Source organism: Bombina bombina, chromosome 2, assembly GCF_027579735.1.
Source record: "Bombina bombina isolate aBomBom1 chromosome 2, aBomBom1.pri, whole genome shotgun sequence".
Classification (NCBI taxonomy): Eukaryota; Metazoa; Chordata; class Amphibia; order Anura; family Bombinatoridae; genus Bombina; species Bombina bombina.
The window spans coordinates 129,527,665-129,550,723 of record NC_069500.1 but is presented as its reverse complement, the minus strand read 5'-3'; the positions used below and the strand labels follow the sequence as shown (position 1 = coordinate 129,550,723).

Sequence of the window (23,059 nt, the reverse complement as noted above, 5' to 3'; positions counted from 1 at the left end):
CCAAGAGAATAAAGCAAATTTGATCATTTAAATAAATTGGAAAGTTGTTTAAAATTGCATGCTTTATCTGAATCATGAAAGAAAAAAATAGGTTTTATGTCCCTTTAAGAACAGAAACTTAAAGGGACATAAATGTACATGGAGTAAAAATAATCTGTAATCTTTCCATATTCAGTTTGTATCCTTTTTTTTTTTTTAAATTAACTCTGAATATTGTGTTTTTCCTATTCCCATGAGAATTTGAAATGCATACTTCAGTCTTCAGAAGCCTGAGCATTATAAATTATATACAGTGATAGTGCATAATTTATTTATATCTTAATTGATTACAACAGAGAAGTTAAGATAAACAAACAAGGTTCTTCAAATGGTATATCACTGGGCAATAAAACAATTCAAATTGTGGTAACACGATTCAAGTTTAAAGGGACATACACTTTTAAACAACTTTCCAGTTTACTTATATTATCAAATCTGTTTAATTATCTTGGTATCATTTTTTGAAGGAGCAACAATGCACTACTGGTTTCTAACTGAACACATCGGGTGAGCCAATGATAATCGGTATATATATATGCAGCCAACCTAGGTTCTTTGCTGCCCCTGAGCTTACCTAGATAAACCTTTCAGCAAAGGATAACAAGAAAAGGAAGTAAATTAAATAATAGAAGTAAATTGTAAAATTGTATGCTATGTCTAAATCATGAATGTCTAATTATGACTTTACTGTCCTTTTAAGTACTTTTAAACATTTACTTTATGTGCATATATTTGCAATATTGCGCTTAAATGCTCACATTTAGGGATCCATTTATTAAGAAGTGAAAGTGAGCCTGATTTCCTCTATTTAAGAAGCTTTAGTCATCTGACTAAGGTGACAAAGTTCAAACACCCCGAACGAGCGAGTGACAGTCCCTGCTCGCATTCAATTGCTTGTGAGTGAGCGAGCAGGAATCGGCACTGCACAAGAAAATAATTGCATGCATGACATCCAGATCGCTCCCTGCGATTACAGGTGGACATGTTCCCAAGTAGGAAACCCTGTCCATCTGTGATTTGAGAAATGGGGCCCTTAATATAAATATTAAACAAAATTAGCTTGATATAACATTTAAGACTCTTAGGTGTCGATCCAATCTTTTCGAAAGATTTATCCAATTTTTCTTTACAGAAAATCAAAATTAAACCAGTATATGGAGATTGTATAGATAAAAACATAGAATTTGACTTTAGATAAAATCCAAACGACCAATCAGGTCTACCCTGTCAGGGTGCCAGTAAACAGACTGAGACGAGAAGTGCAAAAATAATCACACCTTTATTAATAGCTAAAAATAATAAAAAGTCCACAAGTCAAATAACAACCTAGGAGTCAAAACCAGAGCTGGTAGTCAGACGATCCGAGTCAGAAGCCAAAGCGAGTTGTCAGACGAGCCGGAATCAGGAACAAGGAGAACAGCAGAGTCAGGAACAAGCCAGTGATCAGGAACCAGGAGGGACGTCAGACAGGCAGGGAGACAACGCAAGGGCAAAGCATACTGAACAGAGGCCCTTTAAATAACAAGTGATGACATCTTAATTCTGAGACTGCAACCTGTCTCACATGGATGATGTACACCAGTCTGACCATAAAAGGGTGTGCAGGAAATGAGCAGCATCATACACTATGCACCAGAGTCAGCAAGAGAGGAGAGTAAAATGGCTGCCAGCAGCACATGGCAAACAAAGCAGGGAAAAAACCCTGACATACCCATATTACATGTTACTGTTTTCTTAGGATGCATGTTCCAGGCATTACTTTTAATTTTTTTACAGTCCCTGTGTTTACCACTTCTATTGGAAGTGTATTCCAAGAATCCACCACCCTCTCTGTTAAAAAAGACTTCCTCAGATTTCTCCTAAATCTGCTATCCTATAACTTAAGATTGTGACCCCTTGTTTTGGTATTTCCTTTTTTTTGTGGAAAATACTTTCAGCTTCCGCTTTATTTAGTCCCTTCATATATTTGAAGGCTTCTGTCATGTCACATCTTTCCATTCTCTCCTCTAAACTATACATATTTAGATCAAAGTGTCTTTGCTTGTATGTTTTATATTTTAGACCATGTACTATTTTAGTAGCCCTCCATTGGGCAGTTTCTAGTTCATTTAAATCCTTCTGGGGATAAGGTCTCCAGAACTGTACACAATATTCCAGATGATGCCTAATTAGCGATCTGTAAAGTGGCATAAGAACCTTGCTATTTCTGCTACTAAATCCTTATATATATATATATATATATATTTTTTTTTTTTTATTAAGTCTTATTTTTGGCTGTTTCTTATAAAAGGTTCTACAAAAATAACCCCCTCCAGACCTTAAACTATTTAAGCCATCAAATTATTCCATCTAACAGATTAAGACACATTTTTTCCCTAATACTAAAAGCACATCTTGCATTTAATTAAAAAAAAAATAATAATAATATAATATCTGTTAGTTCCACGTATCTGCACACTTAGGGGTTGATTTATCAACCCCTTTGCCCCGCTACAGCTGCAGGTTCTAACAAGAGAACCTACATTCCGTATTTAACAAGCAGCAGTAATTAGACCGCTGTTTCCCTAACCTTTCGCCACCTCTTAGATGGCGAATTTCAGTCTTCCAGGACTTGTCCCACGGAGATTGACAGCTCCTATTCGCGCATGATTGGCTGTGCGCGGGCAGGGGCGGGATTGCACGCAAGTGCAAAATAGCTCTCTTGTGCAGTGCTGAATTCCAGCAGCAGAATTCAGCACGCCAGAGGCGAGCTGCGGTGAACAGGGGCGTGTATGTGCACCCCTTTCAGCCGCAGCTTTTTAAATCGACTCCTTACCATTTTATTAAAGAGTAACTGTTCATTTGTGCTTGACCCTAAGTACCCTAAACTTCCTTTGCAGTTGCTGCTATTATTCTTCATATTCAAAAGTAATAAAAAAAAATGTTAGAAGGTTCTTTGTATTGAGTGATAAAATACATTTATACTATTCTGCTCCATTTTGTCTAAATGACATGTAATAATATTCTTCAATACATTCAGTTTAGAATCTAAATAGTAGGCACGCAACATAAATGCTGAGCACATTTTTTCGTTTTTTTCTTTCAGATTTCAGGAACATTTTTTTTTTTTCATATTATTCTCTCCAATATAAATAAAGCAAACAAATAGATAAATATTAAGGGGCCTATCTATCAAGCGCCGAATGGAGCTTGAGGGCCCGTGTTTCTGGTGAGCCTGTAGGCTTGCCAGAAACAGCAGTTATGAAGCAGCAGTCTAAAGAGCGCTGCTCCATAACCCTGTCCGCCTGCTCTGAGCAGGCGGACAGAGATCGCCACAATTCAACCCGATTGAGTACGATCGGGTTGATTGACACCCCCTGCCGGCGGCGGCATTGCACCAGCAGCTCACAAGAGTTGCTGGTGCAATGCTGAATACGGAGAGTGTATTGCTGTATATATATATATATATATATATATATATATATATATATATACAGTATATATTTTATTTTAAAAATTAATTTTCTTGGTTTTGTGAAAAAATCTGCATTAGGCAATGTCAGTTATCGATATTCATGGAATTAATTTTCTATGAAGGTATTTTAGAAGCCCTGGGTTTTCTGTAATGTCATATTAGTAATTAAGATGACTTAAAGGGCCATGATACCCAAATGTTTAAACACTTGAAAGTGATGCAGCATAGCTGTAAAAAGCTGATTAGAAAATATCACCTGAACATCTCTATGTAAAAAAATATATATATTTTACCTCATAAGTTCCTCAGTAGCCACCTCCCATTGTAAAGGATTTCTAAGCAGCATATTATTATGTCTGTCCTGGGACATCTGAAGGGACTAGCATTGTGCACTCTCATATTATTTCACCAATCAGGTAAAGGAAGCTTACTATGAAATCTCATGAGAGTTAAGTCAAATCTCATGAGATCACAGTAAGAGTTCATGACCTCAGCACTGCTGATGCTGATTGGCTGCTGTTCATTTCTTCATTTTTTTAAATTTGTTTACCTGCAGCTGGGAGCAGCTGAGTATAACTTTTTACACAGAACTTACTCTGCTGAGCTGAGGAGATTGTGAGGTAAAATATCTTCCTTTTTTACATAGAGATGCTCAGGTGATATTTTCCTGTCAGCTTTTTACAGTTATACTGCATCAGTTTCAAGTGATTTAGCATATGAGTATTATGTCCCTTTAAATGATTCAAACAGTGGTGATTCTAAACAAATGGAATCGTGTAGAAGAAGCAGAACTATCAGTCTTTCTGTTTCCTGTCTGTCTGCCTGTCTATCTATCTATCACCATATAAAAGGTCAGCATATATATCTCTTAAGAAAATAATCAAATAATTGCACAAGCTCCACATTTAAAGCAAAAATACAATGCCATGCCCCTTAAGCTAAATTATATACAAGCATGAGAAACCTTGGGAAACCTTTCATTTTAGTTCAGGGTGATAAACCAGACAGGTCCTCGAAGGCACTAAATGACAGTGCAGGTAGAATACATAGATTTTTCATGCATGAAATAGTTTGTTTCTAAAATGTGTTGCAAAAGTTTTATTTGATCAGTTACTCAAATTAAATGATTTTTCTTTATCTTTTTATTTCCAGAATGATTCCTGGGGAAAACAATATTCATATGCACTCTTTAAAGCCATGAGCCATATGCTATGCATTGGCTATGGAGCCCGCGCTCCTGTCAGTATGTCTGATCTGTGGATTACTATGTTGAGTATGATTGTGGGAGCCACCTGCTACGCCATGTTTGTTGGGCACGCTACAGCCTTAATCCAATCTCTAGATTCTTCACGTCGACAATATCAAGAAAAGGTGAACCTTTTTCAATACATGTGTTTTTAATGGCAATAACTTTATAAGTTGGCGTATAATGCAGAATCGAAATAATGTGGACATGAAGTTAAAATTGTTTAGATTGAGAACATATAAATTAATCATTCCGTAAATGACCTATAATAGCATTCCAAATGGCAACAGCAAGAAGTGAGGAGACGACTATGTTATAGCAGCACTTACAAAGCTGCCATTTTCTTTGACATGCAAAATATAACTCTGCTGTCCATTTAATGTTCTGCTCTTTCTAATGACTGCTTCTATTGTCTTCTATTTATACAATTTCTAGCCCTGCTGTATTAAATTGACACTAAAGGAAAAAAATTAACGTTAAAGATTCAAATACAGCATACAATTTTATACAAATGTTCAATTTACTTCCATTGTGTTTTTATATGCACACTTTCTGAGGCACCAGCTCCTACTGAGCATGTGCAAGAGTACACCATATTTACATATATGCATTTTGTGATTGGCTGATATAGTTGTCACAAAAAAAGGGGGAAGAAAAATGGAATAAACTTTAAAAGTTCCCTGAAAAAAATACTGTTCATTTGAAATTCACAGTAAGTGCTATTGCATTATCTTTTTATTATGCATTTCTTGATTATGCAATTCTACTGTGTTTACCAGACCTTTAAAGGGATATGTCTTGTGAGTCAGACAGAGCATACAATTTTAAACATGTTTCCAATTTACTTCTATTATCAAATTTGCCTAAATTCCATAGTATTCTTTGTCGAAGAGATACCTAGGTAGGGGTCTGGAGAACTACATGAATGGAATTATGCTGCTATCTAGTTCTCTTGTGTGTGGAAACAATTATTGCAAAACTGCTGCTATATAGAGCTCCAGACACATGAACACTCCTAAACTTACATCCCTCCCATTACAACAAAAGTTACCAAGAGAAAAAAAATCAAAATTGATAATAGAAGTTAACCAGAATTTTATTTATATTTGCATGCTCTATCTGAATCATGAAATCAATATTTTGGGTTTCATATCCCTTTAAATATGTTAAATACTTACCTATTCTTACAATGGTTTATCTTTAGCACATATTTAAACACATTTACTTACTATAATTACTAACTGTAATGAATGTTGGTAATATGACTGTCACTCGCTGCACAAGCACAAAATAGATTATATTTCCCCAGTGCTTACAACAGTGCAACTATTTCTCTAGCATAAGCAAACTGCTGAGGATAATATTGAAAGGTTACAGGTTTGGATTACAGAGGTAAAAGAAAGCATTTTTGTTTTAACATGATGGGCTAGATTTTGTGTGGAGCCCAAACGTTTGCGCCCAAACGATTTGGGGTATATCGCGAAGGTTTGCGCTCATCTAACCTACTGCACTTTTTGCGAGTTAAAAGTAAACGCGATCGGAGGGGGCGGAGCCAACTAGCGACCAAGATGGTCTCATCTCATGGGAGCTCTGTGCTACAAGCCACTCATTAGGCCTTATTGCTACATATAGCTTGGGGAAAATTACTTATGGAGGTCTGGAAATAGCTCAGGGGCAACTGGTGTGCCCTAAGCAGTGATTGCTGACACCGGAGGTATATTGAACATTCATTCTGGAGCAGATCACAACGCACAGCGAGGTGTCGCCATGGCCTGCTGATTGCCTGCGCACCTAACACAATCACGGAAGGTGTTGCTCTTGAGCAGCCACTACTCACAACCCACTTCATGCTGATGACAATGCAGGCGACTACTGTGCCGCTTACAGCGATGGAGAAGAGTATTACTCAGATGTTGCAGGCTCACTTTGCGAGACTGGAGGTTTCACTATTGGAGGCCTTTGGGAAGGTGCGCGGAAAAGGGGATCTAGGTATATTACCTACATCTCCGTCATGTACAGCTCCTCTGCATGGTCCTATAGTATCTCATACAATAGTTAGCGATGACCACATGGCGACTTTCTGCAATGGGGACAATCCTGATGCGCACCATAACCCGACACTCACTTCCAAAGCAACCACATGGCGCACCTATGAAACAGATTTTGGGTCTTGCTTAGCTTCACACTTTGGCCTGACCCTGTTACCGGATCATTGCAACGTGGTGAATACCGTTAGCCTGTCGTTACAAGCCCTCAAACTCTTTCTATTGATCTACCCTTCTATGGATCCTCCAGCCCGAACAGCGCGATTGGGAGTAGGCTGAGCTGGTAACTCGTGGTGTATCTTTTGCAGACCCCTCACGATACGTTTATGGCATAGACTCTGGTACGCTACTCTCATCTCATTTCGGCTCTCTCTTCTGGCACTGTTCTCAGCCTTACTTTTGTTAGGGGATATTAATGTCACAAGCCTTTACTTTTATTGACAGTTCACTGTAAACCTCAGCCCCATGTGTTTTTATAATGCTTCATTGACACCAATTAAATATGGATGCAAATGCTCCTTCCTTCTTGAAGGCATACACCAATCATTCAGGATCTGTGGGATTCAATAGACCCCAGACGAGGAATTGGTTAAATGGGTGATAGAACTGTATGCCGGACAGTTAACAACATTTTCTGCCTCTACCCCACTGGACTCTTCCACTATAACCCATTTCAGAGAACTCTAAAGTTATATTTTATTGTTTCCTACAGCTTTTATTAGGTACCAGGTGTTATGCTATATTTTTTATGTTTTAGTTAATGGTTTTATTGGGTTTATTATATTTCTAGTCATACTATGGTTAGCTCCTAAATTGGCTTTACGAAATAGCTATACTTCTGTTCTCAATGATTTACTTGTATACCGCACTTCTCAATTTTTCACTAAGACACCTAGAAAATATAATTCAGCTATGATAGGCAAGCACACCTTCCCTATGCATAGATCTTATACCCTGCAACCCAAGAATATTGTCTTGTTAATGCTCATTGACCCAGTTTCACCGTGTTGCTAGCGATAGCAATGACATGTCCTAAATATTTTATTGTTTGATTCAAGTGGTTTGTGTATGTGTTTTTGCTGAACTATATGTTTACCTAATTTTTTTTTTTGTCTCCTTCGCCCACATATGTGTACTTCCTTATCTTTGCAGGCTCCTTACTGCTTACTGGTACCCATAATGATATAAACAGACCCTACATAATATTTTCATGTCTGCAGATCTATATATCTTACGCATCTGTTTGGAGTTTAGGTGTAGTTTCTACTTATGGCTCATTGCTGCCAGCGGCCGGGGCCGCTTGATGTCTATAATCTACAAATATATAGCTCCATAGAAATGTTTCAGACACAGTCTCTCTAGGCATGTTTCTACTGCTACATTTATAATTGTTAGATAGCCATAGCAAATACAAGAGATTTAAATGTTAACTCTATGTGAACTTATGTATAGGAGCGCTGTAATTATGCTACCAATTTACGTTTATGTGATATGCAGACCCCAAGCATTACAAGATGACCTGTTTTCTAGCGCAGGCTGGACCTGCACTAGTACCTTGATACTTAACTTCTCGCCCTTACACTATATGACAGAGCTGCATAACCCTTATTAAAAATATCCTGAATTCTTGGGTTTCACTGAGCAGAATATTGTTGGGAGAGATACAATTCTCTGATATTCTCCGCTAAACACAATTAAATAACCACCTCCTTCAACCCCATATCTCGTATTCCACATTCCATATCCCATATTCCACACTCCATATTCCAATATACCTCCTTTGTTGGGAGATTTGGTTGCACGGTTTTTCTTGTTTACACCGTACTCTACTTGTCCCTTACTTGGGAAACTCTTGCAGGTTACCATAATATTTAGCTTGGTGTCCCTCTTGAGCTTTACAGGATTGTCTAGTATATATATATTTAGTTCTATATTATCATATAACTACCCAGTGTCGAAGCTATTACCTTAAGTTCTCTAAGCTTCTTTATGCAGGACATGGCATTGACCTATCTTATAAATAACCTGCTCCTATTTACCCTCTAACAACCCATGTGCCCTCGCAACTCTCACCACAGACTCTGAGCTCTGTTCATATATTTAGATTATCATCCTCATTCTACCACCTCCTCCCCCCCCCACCTTAATATACCTCCTAGTTTAGGAGGGCTAAATATGCGACTTATCTTTCCAATGCCGCACTGCCTCACTTTTACAACTCTTAATATACATACACGGTTTTTCTTGCACATACCACACCCTATTTCCCTTCTTTACTAGCAAAACTTTGCAGTTTATTGGCTACCTTATAACTAACCATGCGCCCTAGAAACCCCCATCGCAGATTTAGTGCTCTGTTTATACATCTTGCCTATCACCTCCATATTACCACCTCCTCCTCCCCCCCCGACTAAAAAATTACCCCCTCTTCCCCCCCAGTTATAATATAATGCACCCTCTATACTAAGAGGGACAACTATGCAGCTTTTCTTGTCTATGCTGCACCTCACCCAACCCCCTATGGTTACAGAATCTCTTGTATCATTCATATGTATATTACCGTATTACCTATGCATAAGAATGTATTTGTTATAAAAAGAGGTTTTAGCTTGGTTTTGTATATTAATACACCTACTGATCTTAATTCCTTTCTGTTTAATTAATCTCGTGATATAGCAGCCAGTGTAGTGTTATTTATATTACCTGATGTACATGGGAATATATTTGAACCTCTCTTACCCATATTGTACCCAAACAATTCCCCTCATAAGTACACCCCACTGCATAGCTGTCTATTACTATGTTTACTTTTCCCGCCTAGTCTAGCAGGATTGCTCGATTTCATAACAGTTCTCTTTATATTATTCACAGCTACTACTGTTATTTTGAATTTATCACAACGTACTTATGTTTTCTTGTTGCTAAATGTTATAAAAATTAGGTTCACTGTTGAGATCCATAGTTGGTCTCATGTTTATAAATTTCTTCTCTAGCTTTATTACTACCTTTTATCTATAGAGGTCCAAAAGCGACCTATGGTGTCATTTAGAAGGTTTCCAGAAGTTTGGCACCCTATTCTTATTATGTCTTCATAATGTGTAAAATGTTGACTTTATATTCTTTATCCTTGCATTTTACAGTTTATGCCTTTTGTAACTCTGAAGTTTTATTCCATGTGATGTAAGACTTGCTTTTGTGACCCTGTATGCCTTCGATTGAACCTCAAATAAAAATTATTAAAAAAAAAAAAAAAAAGTAAACGCGATCATGTGAGGGCAAATTCAATTTATGCTACAATGATAACCGCAAATTCAGAGCTCTGATTAACTGTTGCACCAAATTAAAATATGGCACAAAACACATTAAAAATACATTACAAAGTACAGTTACACTCAAAATAATAATATCTAATAAAAATAAAATATTGCACACAAAATTTATAAAGCCTCAAATATATGAGATCCTTTGCCGTTAAGTAGATGATGATAGAGCCCTTTGCCATTACGTAGATGAAAACATGTAATAGCATATCTATGCAATATTCATATTTAATAAAAGTTAACTATGTATATACTGTAAATATTTCACATTCCAATTTTCTGCACATAGCAGAATATGTTCTATGTATTTCTAAATAAATATTCATATATATATATATATATATATATATATATATATATATACAGGGAGTGCAGAATTATTAGGCAAGTTGTATTTTTGAGGATTAATTTTATTATTGAACAACAACCATGTTCTCAATGAACCCAAAAAACTCATTAATATCAAAGCTGAATAGTTTTGGAAGTAGTTTTTAGTTTGTTTTTAGTTTTAGCTATTTTAGGGGGATATCTGTGTGTGCAGGTGACTATTACTGTGCATAATTATTAGGCAACTTAACAAAAAACAAATATATACCCATTTCAATTATTTATTTTTACCAGTGAAACCAATATAACATCTCAACATTCACAAATATACATTTCTGACATTCAAAAACAAAACAAAAACAAATCAGTGACCAATATAGCCACCTTTCTTTGCAAGGACACTCAAAAGCCTGCCATCCATGGATTCTGTCAGTGTTTTGATCTGTTCACCATCAACATTGCGTGCAGCAGCAACCACAGCCTCCCAGACACTGTTCAGAGAGGTGTACTGTTTTCCCTCCTTGTAAATCTCACATTTGATGATGGACCACAGGTTCTCAATGGGGTTCAGATCAGGTGAACAAGTAGGCCATGTCATTAGATTTTCTTCTTTTATACCCTTTCTTGCCAGCCACGCTGTGGAGTACTTGGACGCGTGTGATGGAGCATTGTCCTGCAGGAAAATCATGTTTTTCTTGAAGGATGCAGACTTCTTCCTGTACCACTGCTTGAAGAAGGTGTCTTCCAGAAACTGGCAGTAGGACTGGGAGTTGAGCTTGACTCCATCCTCAACCCGAAAAGGCCCCACAAGCTCATCTTTGATGATACCAGCCCAAACCAGTACTCCACCTCCACCTTGCTGGCGTCTGAGTCAGACTGAAGCTCTCTGCCCTTTACCAATCCAGCCACGGGCCCATCCATCTGGCCCATCAAGACTCACTCTCATTTCATCAGTCCATAAAACCTTAGAAAAATCAGTCTTGAGATATTTCTTGGCCCAGTCTTGACGTTTCAGCTTGTGTGTCTTGTTCAGTGGTGGTCGTCTTTCAGCCTTTCTTACCTTGGCCATGTCTCTGAGTATTGCACACCTTGTGCTTTTGGGCACTCCAGTGATGTTGCAGCTCTGAAATATGGCCAAACTGGTGGCAAGTAGCATCTTGGCAGCTGCACGCTTGACTTTTCTCAGTTCATGGGCAGTTATTTTGCGCCTTGGTTTTTCCACACGCTTCTTGCGACCCTGTTGACTATTTTGAATGAAACGCTTGATTGTTCGATGACCACGCTTCAGAAGCTTTGCAATTTTAAGAGTGCTGCATCCCTCTGCAAGATATCTCACTATTTTTGACTTTTCTGAGCCTGTCAAGTCCTTCTTTTGACCCATTTTGCCAAAGGAAAGGAAGTTGCCTAATAATTATGCACACCTGATATAGGGTGTTGATGTCATTAGACCACACCCCTTCTCATTACAGAGATGCACATCACCTAATATGCTTAATTGGTAGTAGGCTTTCGAGCCTATACAGCTTGGAGTAAGACAACATGCATAAAGAGGATGATGTGGTCAAAATACTAATTTGCCTAATAATTCTGCACCCCCTGTATACAGTATATATATATATATATATATATATACAGTATATATATATATATATATATATATATATATATATATATATATATACAAAACACGGAAGGGGACTGCACGACTGCACTCCAAGACTGAACCGGGTACACATCCCATGACCCAGCAACATGCTCAGCCCTGGGTGCTCAGTGGCACTCACAAAAAGCTGTGAGTCACAGGCAGTTAACCCCAGACAGGAGTGGGTGCAAGAACCATAGGGGAATTACAAAACAAATTAATACAACACATAGAGAAAACCCTGCACTCACCAGCAAGCTCGCAGTTAAGATTTAAAAGCAAAAATGGAAAGGTTAGTTACAGCATCTGGCCAAATGGGACAAGCCCAGGTACCACGTCAAGGTCCTTTCCAATACCTGAGACCCTAACACAGCCACATAATGCAAGCTCTCATATCCAAACAAACTGGGAACAAGGGAGGGGTGCACAGGCATATGTAATCACCCAGAAATATACAAAACACGGAAGGGGACTGTACTCGAAGACCGGACCGGGTACACATCCCATGACCCAGCAACATGCTCAGCCCTGGGTGCTCAGTGGCACTCACAAAAAGCTGTGCTGTCACCAGAGTCACAGGCAGTTCCCAGTTTGTTTGGATTTGAGAGCTTGCATTGTGTGGCTGTGTTAGGGTCTCAGGTATTGGAAAGGACCTTGACGTGGTACCTGGGCTTGTCCCATTTGGCCAGATGCAGTAACTAACCTCTCCATTTTTGCTTTTAAATCTTAACTGTGAGCTTGCTGGTGAGTGCAGGGTTTTCTCTATGTGTTATTTATATATATATATATATATATATATATATATATATATATATATATATATATATATATATATATATATATATATATATATATATAGGGAGTGCAGAATTATTAGGCAAGTTGTATTTTTGAGGATTAATTTTATTATTGAACAACAACCATGTTCTCAATGAACCCAAAAAACTCATTAATATCAAAGCTGAATAGTTTTGGAAGTAGTTTTTAGTTTGTTTTTAGTTATAGCTATTTTAGGGGGATATCTGTGTGTGCAGGTGACTATTACTGTGCATAATTATTAGGCAACTTAACAAAAAACAAATATATACCCATTTCAATTATTTATTTTTACCAGTGAAACCAATATAACATCTCAACATTCACAAATATACATTTCTGACATTCAAAATCAAAACAAAAACAAATCAGTGACCAATATAGCCACCTTTCTTTGCAAGGACACTCAAAAGCCTGCCATCCATGGATTCTGTCAGTGTTTTGATCTGTTCATCATCAACATTGCGTGCAGCAGCAACCACAGCCTCCCAGACACTGTTCAGAGAGGTGTACTGTTTTCCCTCCTTGTAAATCTCACATTTGATGATGGACCACAGGTTCTCAATGGGGTTCAGATCAGGTGAACAAGGAGGCCATGTCATTAGATTTTCTTCTTTTATACCCTTTCTTGCCAGCCACGCTGTGGAGTACTTGGACGCGTGTGATGGAGCATTGTCCTGCATGAAAATCATGTTTTTCTTGAAGGATGCAGACTTCTTCCTGTACCACTGCTTGAAGAAGGTGTCTTCCAGAAACTGGCAGTAGGACTGGGAGTTGAGCTTGACTCCATCCTCAACCCGAAAAGGCCCCACAAGCTCATCTTTGATGATACCAGCCCAAACCAGTACTCCACCTCCACCTTGCTGGCGTCTGAGTCGGACTGGAGCTCTCTGCCCTTTACCAATCCAGCCACGGGCCCATCCATCTGGCCCATCAAGACTCACTCTCATTTCATCAGTCCATAAAACCTTAGAAAAATCAGTCTTGAGATATTTCTTGGCCCAGTCTTGACGTTTCAGCTTGTGTGTCTTGTTCAGTGGTGGTCGTCTTTCAGCCTTTCTTACCTTGGCCATGTCTCTGAGTATTGCACACCTTGTGCTTTTGGGCACTCCAGTGATGTTGCAGCTCTGAAATATGGCCAAACTGGTGGCAAAGTGGCATCTTGGCAGCTGCACGCTTGACTTTTCTCAGTTCATGGGCAGTTATTTTGCGCCTTGGTTTTTCCACACGCTTCTTGCGACCCTGTTGACTATTTTGAATGAAACGCTTGATTGTTCAATGATTGTGCTTCAGACCTTTTTGTCCACCTTGCCTGTCTGCATGTATAACTTTTTTATGGAATACGAATAAAGCACCTTCTGTTTTCAATTTAAAGCGGTTTTTCAAGTTGTGCCTGCCTCATTTTTCCTCTTGATAAATGCAGACAGCATATGCTGTCAGCATTTATCGATGTGCGGCGGACATGATACATATACCAAGTGGTCTTAGTCAATGCGTTTCGCCCTGTATCAACAGAAGTCTCGATAAAGCCCAGCTACACAGGGAGAAACGCATTGACTAAGACCACTTGGGGACATTTCTGCCACAACAAAGAAACAGCCTTTTACCCTGCACCCACCCTGAGGAGTTCTGATACAGAATGGAGGGAGCTGCATTACTGACTTTGACACCGCAAAGGACTAATCCAAGATCTGCAAAGAACAAAGTTGTAAGTATTAAACTGTTACAAGTTATAAGGAGATTTACACTTTGTATTCGCTTTTACTGGCATTTTTCATTTCACATCAATCTGACCCTTAACCTAAAGTCATGTGTGCCTAGATCACGTGGATACATTTGAGTTACGGCAGTAACGAAGTCTGTTAACCACCTGCTAATGGAGCAAGATTAATCACATTACCGCTAATAGAGCGTACACCTTTTCTGTTGCTCACCAGCCTTAAGATCAGGATCTGCACAAATTCCCTAAAACGCGGATTAAATGTCTGTAGAGGGATTAAATAAGCACACGTTAGTAACAAATTTCAGGTTTGCAACCGGAGCAATCACAAGCACTTTCTAAAAGGAACCTATTCCCTATCAGTTGCTTAAATACAGCAATATTCATTCTAAAGACGATTCACACTTTTGCTATTCCCTTTACAGAAACTTATGCTTTGTTTTGAACTGATTTTAACTGAGTTTTATTCATGTGTTTTTAAGGGAGACGTCCCTTTAGTCTTTTTTATATCAATTTTGTTTAGTAAATAAATATATATATATTCACGAACTATCCTTGGTCACATCATATTTATTATATATTGCACATTCATATATATGCGTGCTTTGTAGCGCTGTATCTTCTTTTTTCTATTAAAGGACCATTCAGTTGAGTAGATTTGCATAATCAACACATGCATGATAAGAAGACAATGCAATAGCACTTAGGGCTCGATGATATATTGTTCGCCAGCTCAAACCTTCTTTTTCTCGCTGACACTCGCAGGGCTGCCCCGGTGCAATGATCGTAAAAAAGGGGCAGTCCCTGCGAGTTGCGAGATGGCTCCTATTAAAAGTAATGGAGCTCGCTGGATAGGGAAACTTCGCTCCTTAGTGCGAAGTTAGCAGAGAGCAGGGGGAGCACTTTAAAATTTAAATCCTGCAGCCAATATAACTCACATTACGCTGCTTTCTGCTTATAGCATCTTACATTTGCCTATATGTTCGTATGCATTTGTTTTTCTATTGGGGTTATAAGTGTTCGTATTGTTTTGACAAAAGCTCGCCACCTTTTAGTTGGCGAGAAAAAACTGTGATATCTGCAGTGCGAAAATCTTTATAGAATAACGCTGGGATTAGTGAGAAATTTTCATATACGCCCATGGAACGCCCATGTTCAGCCCATTTTACGAAAAAACAACAATTACGCTTTGCATTTTGTATTTATAAATTCAAATTTCTGTGTGATTTTTGCACATTCAGTGTACTACAATTACAATTTACGCTGTGAATTTTTAATTTGATTTATTCCTGTGTAAATTAGATACTAATTTTACGTTTTTGTTAACATACGATTTTTGGTGAAGAATTTTGTTACGATTTTTGATGCACCTTAACAATACAATTTTCCCTGCTTATTTTTGTGTGAATGATTCAAATATTTGTTTTGTATAATGTTTAAAATACGAATTTTGTTGTGCACATTTCATATGAAAATGCAGTATACGCCCCTTTAGCGAGACACCCTGTTTTCAGGGTAAAAAATGGCTTTAGATCATTCCACAAGGGAAATAGAAGGACTGGCGAGCATTCTTTAATAATCTCGCCAGCCCAGAGAGCTTTCAATCATCGAGCCCTAAGTCTGAACTTCAAATGAGTAGTAGATTTTTTTAAAAATAAATTGCAAAGTTATGTCTATTTCCACTCCCCCTGTATCACGTGACAGCCATCAGCCAATCACAAATGCATATACGTATATGCTGTGAATTCTTGTACATGCAAAGCACACTGGATCCCAAGACAGCACACAGGATCCCAAATCAAAAAAATATTTATTTATAACCCTTCACAAATCTTCAACTACACCCCACAAAACAATGCGTAAACCAAAATTAAAAATACATACAGGCCTGGAATACAAAACAATTGTCTCTCTTAATGAATGAGAACAAGATCATGAAAAGGGCAGACACTTGTAGCACATCAGTGTAAAGACACGCTCAAAGGCCTTATTAGTAAAGTTCAGCAACAGTACTGTGAACATCCACACTGCAACATGCTGGGTACTTAACAGGAAACATTTACTTGCTCTTGAATTGCGTAATCCTCATTCCTTTAAAACAGAAACAATTGTTGTCACATGAAACAGGAGCACAGAGTGTAACAACGCGCTACTGATAAACCTTCATTCAAAGACATGCGGCATAAACAAACAACAAGTACTTCTGAACAACCGAATTCAAAAACATCCGATTTTTGCACTCGCCGGGTTACCACTAGAGAGAAAACTGTTTACTTTCAACTCATAATACAAGCATAAGCCGATGAGCACAAAAATCTTAATTCTAGCACAATTACCGATCAAGCAGGAGCGTTAATTTGTGCTCCACTCATAATCTAGCCCGATATCTTTTTATTGCACTATATAGTATGGATAAGCGACACTTAAAGAGATATGAAACCTAAAGATTCAGGATTCAGAAAGAACATACAATTTTAAATAACTTTACAATTTACTTCTATTGCTTAATTTAGTTTGTTCTGTTAGTATCCTTTGTTGAATGAGCAGCAATGTACTTCTACGAGCTAGCTAAACACACCTGATAAGCCAATGACCAGTAGCAAACCTACTAAACAGACAGCCCTGCTGCAAAATATTTTTGGGTGCTCCCAAAGGTAACTCAGTAGTATGCAATAGTAAAAATATAAATGTTGCTCTGTATAATGTTTTTCAGGAAAGATTGATAGATAGATAGATAGATAGATAGATAGATAGATAGATAGATAGATAGATAGATAGATAGATAGATGGATAGATAGATAGATCGCTCTGGACTAATAACCCACTGCACCTGCTGTACCAATGTTTGTTCAACCCCTGCCAATGACCACAGGCATATATATGCAGCTACCAATCAGCAGCTAGGTCCCAGTAATGCAAGAAAATTAAGCTGATTAGATAATTAGATAATAGAATTAGATAATTAGATAATAGAAGTCAACTGCAAAGTTGTTTAAAATGCCATACTCTTCTTATAATGAAAGAAAAAAAATGTGGGTTTCATGTCCTTTAAGGAAATTAAAAAGTAACTGCAATATAACTTTAATTCATGCTTATTATTGTAACTTACTGTAGGATATTTTTGCAGTAGGTACTATGATGAAGTGTTATTTGCATATAATTGTTTTATTCTCCTGCATCCTTTTTTTCTGTACAGAAATTTAAATAAGAGCTATCTGCTATATTGAAATATTCTTTACTGCAAAGATGACTCCAGAGTAATATACACTTTCTGGAAACTTTTGAAAATAAAACTACAGCTGGCTTATAGCTGTGGAGGGCACTTGAGTACAATAAAATGAACTCACTGGTGTATTCCTCAAAACTAGTGACACTGATGAATGAAAATTACTCTCTTGGTATGAGTTTTAATGTATTTAAGGGGAAATCTAAACTTTGTGTCCCTGGGCTTGTACTCATAAGCTTTGGGAGCACTTCATTCTAATTGAGTTAAAGGACAGTAAATGACGAAAACATTTGAAATAATGATTTATCTCTGCTTATAACAGTATCTTATTTCTTTAAAGGGCCATAAGCCACGGAAAGTAGAAGTAGCATTACTGGAAAGCACTTTTATAGATGATGTAGCTGTCACACAAATCTTATTTCTTACACTTTAGTTAAAAAGATTGCAGAGCTGTATTAAATCCAGATGAATTAGAGAAAATGTTATATTTTTTTATTTTTATATATTGTTTTCATTATTTTTTTCTTATATATTTTGTAGAACAATATTGCATAAAAACTGTTTACATTTCACATCTAAAATAATGTGATTTACTGAGAGTGAATTATATGCATATTATTTCCAATAAGACTATAGAATAACATATAGCATGTTTTTACTGGTATTTTAATAAAGCGGTCATTTATTATGTATCATTATAATAATAATAATAATAATAATAATAATAAATGCAATCTCTAAGACTTGGAGTCAGTGCATACTTTATAATGTTATTTGCATTTGAATTAAATATAATTTTTTGCATATTTGTTTATTCTAAACAAATTTAGAATGATAGGCCAAACTGAATTGTTAGGTTGTTAGTAGTCATGCACAGGAGATAAATTTGACAATTTAAACTTTTTAGGCTTATTTTCTTTTGTCCAAGATTAGTTCATGTGATTTTTCTGACTGAATTTAACCCCTTATCTCCTATGGGAAATGTCTTCAGTGTAACATGTTTGCACTATTTAAAATAAGTCTAGAGGTAAGACAAAATATTGGATTACCTTGTATAACATACCAGCTGAAACACTATAGGAAACATAAAAAGGGAAACTATTAGGTACACTAGACACCCTAATAAATTGAATAAATGGATGATACCCAAATCTACATCTCTGCACCAAACCTTCTTTACTCACCTGAACTGTCTTTCTAATATTTCATCTTGGATGTCCTCTCACTACCTTAAGCAAAATCTCTCAAAAACTGAGCTCTTTATTTTTCTCCATTGTTCCAAAATCCATACCCCCCAACTTTCTCTAACTCTTGATAACAACATCATTACCCCAACCCTGCATGCCTGATGTCTTGATGTCACACTTGACTCAGATCTCTCTTTCATTCCCCACATCCAGTCTTTGGTGAATTCCTGCTGCCTCCACCTTAAAAACATCTCCAAAATTCACCACTTCCTTACACAAGACCCAACTAAGACTTTAATCCACTATTTCATCATGTCCCGCCTTGACTATTGCAACTCCATCCTCTCTTGCTTCCCTAGCTGCCATCTATCTCCCTTATAATCCATAATAAATGCCTCTGTCAGGCTGATCTTCCTTACGTGTCGCTCCTTATCTGCTGCACCTCTCTGTGAGTCCCTTCACTGGCTTCCTCTAGCTGCAAGAATAAAACACAAAATAATCCTGACTCATACTTTTAAAGCTATCAATAACACTGCTCCAGAAAAAAAATCTATTACTTATTTGAAATTCAAACTAAGTGTTTTTGCATTGTATCTTTATTGTGCATTTATTGATTTTGATATTCTACTGTGTTTAGTAGTCCTTTAAGACCCATTTATCAATGTGTCAACTATCCAGGTTTCATTTGACTTCAAAGAACAAGGGTAAATCAAAGTTATCAAACTGCATGCCCACTAAAAATTAAACGCCTTATTCAGGTTAGACTACAGACACTTAAGTGTGAATTTTGGTAGCGAGGGTGGCCTTCTGCTCCTTACAACAATTTTCAACAAGTGTAAATGCATCAGAAACTGTGTCCTGAATATTTAAATTTTATTATTCAGAAACTATCTTTGGAATTCATGACAAACACTGAATGATGTAAAAAAAAAAAAAAAAAAACAATGATATAATATGCTCCAAATCTAATGTTTTACCTCTGTTATGTCTTTATATTTAACATGGGATTTCTGGACTTTCCTTTCAAATTGACTTGATTATACTCAGCAATTTTTTTTATTAGTTTGTAGCACAAACAGCAACAAAATATATTAAAAATAAAAAAATAAACAATCACATAATTACAAATATCTCAAATTAGAATACATCTGCCTAGATTACGAGTTTTGTGATATACCAAGTGCGTAAATAACGCAATACAATGAGCAGTATCGCACTACTGTTCAGTTACTGAAAAACCTCCTTGTTCTGTGCGCTATGGTGCGTTAAGCTCCCTACCGCACAAAACCCAAGGCCTGACTTGACCTGCTAGTGCACGCCTTCCCCCATAGACATTAATGGGGAGAAAGTGTTGGAAAAAAACTAAAACCTGCGATCGCGGAATGGCAAATCGCCATCACGCAACCCCATTGATGTCTATGGAGAAAAGAAAGTTTCATTTAAACCTAACACCCTAACATAAACCCCTAGTCTAAACACCCCTAGTCCGCCACCCCCCGACATCGCTGACACTAAATAAAGTGATTAACCCCTAAACCTCCGCCCCTGCATCACCACTACTATAATAAAACTATTAACCCCTAAACCGCTGCCCTCGACATTGCCGACACCTAAATAAAGTTATTAACCCCTAATCCGCCCCTCCGCGACGCTAAATAAAGTGATTAACCCCTAATCTGCTGCTCCCCATCATCACTAAATAAACCTATTAACCCCTAAACCGTCGGCCCCCCACATTGCATCTAATAAATAAACCTATTAAACCCTAATCCGCCGTCCCACCCACATCGCTACTACTATAATAAACCTATTAACCCCTAAACCGCCGGCCCCTCACAACGCCAACACTAAGTTTTAACCCCTAAGCCGCCAGCCCCCCACTTTGAAACTAATAAACTAAACCTATTAACCCCTAAACCGCTGGCCCACCACATCGCAAAACACTAAATTAAACTATTAACACCTAAACCTAACTCCCTCCTAACTTTAAATTAAAAGTTAAAATAAATAAAAACTTACCAGTGAAATAAAAAAAAAACTAAGATTAAACTATAAATTAACCTAACATAACTATTTGAATAAAATTTAAAAAAAATATACCAATTAAAAAATCTAAATTACAAATTTAAATAAACCTTATACTACGAATAAAAAAGCCGTCAAAATGAAAATACTCCCTAATTTAACAATAAACTACCTATAGCCATTAAAAGGCCTTTTGTAGCGCATTGCCCTAAGTTAAAAAGCTCTTTTAAATTAAAAAATTACAAAGTCCCCCTAAAAGTAAACCCCCCCCACCCAACCAACCCCGTAAAATAAAAAACCTAAGTCTAAAAAAAATCCTAAGCTACCCATTGTATGGGCATTCAGCTCTTTTACTGCCCAAAGCCCTAATCTAAAAAAAAACAAGAACACTAACCCCAGAATATTTACTCACGGTTCCTAAAGTATGGTCATCCATCCTCATCCAGGCGGCAAGAAGTCTTCATCCAGGCAGCGACATCTTCCTCCATCGCGACATCCAGCACCTCTTCATACGATCACCACTGTACACTGAAGCTTGAATGCAAGGTACCCGTTTAAAAATTGGGTACCTTGCATTCCTATTGGCTGACATTTTCAAATTAGTCAATAGGATGAGAGCTACTGAAATCCAATTGGCTGATTTTTTAAATTTTTTGGGGTGTTTACAAATGCCCTTAAAATGGGTAGTTTAGGATTTTTTTAGACTTAGGTTTTTTATTTTGGGGGGTTAGTTGGGTGGGGGTTTTTTACTTTTAGGGGGGACTTTGTAATTTTTTAATGTAAAAGAACTGTTTAACTTTGAGCAATGACCTACAAAAGGCCCTTTTAAGGGCTATTGTTAGTTTATTGTTAGGTTAGGGGGTGTTTTTATTTTGGGGGGCTTTTTTATTTTTATAGGGCTATTAGATTAGGTGTAATTGTTTTTATTTTTGATAATTTTGTTTATTATTTTTTGTAATCCTAAAGTTTTTCATTTTTTTCGTAGTATTAGGTTTATTTAAATTTGTAATTTAGCTTTTTAATTGGTAGTTATTGGTAGTTATTAAAATAGTTATGTTAGGTTAATTTACAGTTTAATCTTAGTTTCACAGGTAATTTTTTATTTATTTTAAGATGGTTATATTGTAACTTTTAAGTTAAAGTTAGGGGGTTTTAGGTTTAGGGGTTAATCGTTTTAGTTTATTAGTTGTGATGTGGGGGCCAGGGGTTTAGGGGTTACTAGATTTATTTAGCGTTGATGATGTGGGGGGCAGGCGGTTTAGGGGTTAATAGGTTTATATAGTGTTTTCAATGTGGGGGGCCGGCGGTTTAGGGGTTAATAGGTTTATTTTAGTGTCAGCGATGTGAGTGGGTGGCAGATTAGGGGTTAATAAGTTTATTATAGTATTTGCAATGTGGGAGGTGGCGGTTTAGGGGTTAATTGGTAGTTTATGGGTGTTAGTGTACTTTGAAACATTTTAGTTATGAGTTTTGTGAAACATTTTTGTTTCGCAAAATCCATAACTACTGGTCTCAGATCGCTGAATGGCTCGTGTCGGTAAAGGCTGTAACGCAAGCATTGTAGCCTGACCGCACAACCTGTAATACGGCGCTGTGGAAAATCCCACACTCAAATGTCATTTTTTAAATGTGGAATGGACGTTGCGTTACAGGCTAAAATGCTTGCGGTATAGCTATTCCACTGTGACTCATAATATGCGTTTCCGGGCCATTCCACGCGCAATGGACAATTATTCAGCGGTAAAGCCGTACTACACCATAACGCAAAACTCATAATTTAGCCAATTGTTATTGAATAACCTCTTTGTGATAAATAAAAATCTAAGCGTTTACATAACTACAATTAAATTCTTATTAAACTTTAAAGAAAAAATATATTAAATCGATTTTCCACATGTAATTTAATCATAAAGACATTCTCCATGTTGTATTGTATCAATCACATATTGAAATTGTTTAAATATTGATACTATGACCTCCATTTAACAACCCACGGATGGACACGAGCGGGC

At 37.1% G+C, this 23,059-nt stretch overlaps 1 protein-coding gene across 1 annotated transcript in view; it reads left to right on the top strand.

Annotated features, from left to right (window-relative positions):
* The window catches only part of HCN1 (hyperpolarization activated cyclic nucleotide gated potassium channel 1), a 767,054-nt gene that overhangs the window by 536,956 nt on the left and 207,039 nt on the right, over window positions 1-23,059 (top strand). Inside the window, exon 5 of the mRNA XM_053701261.1 lies at window positions 4,646-4,864. Coding sequence (XP_053557236.1) covers window positions 4,646-4,864 — 219 coding nt within the window. The remainder of the gene's footprint in view (window positions 1-4,645; window positions 4,865-23,059) is intronic.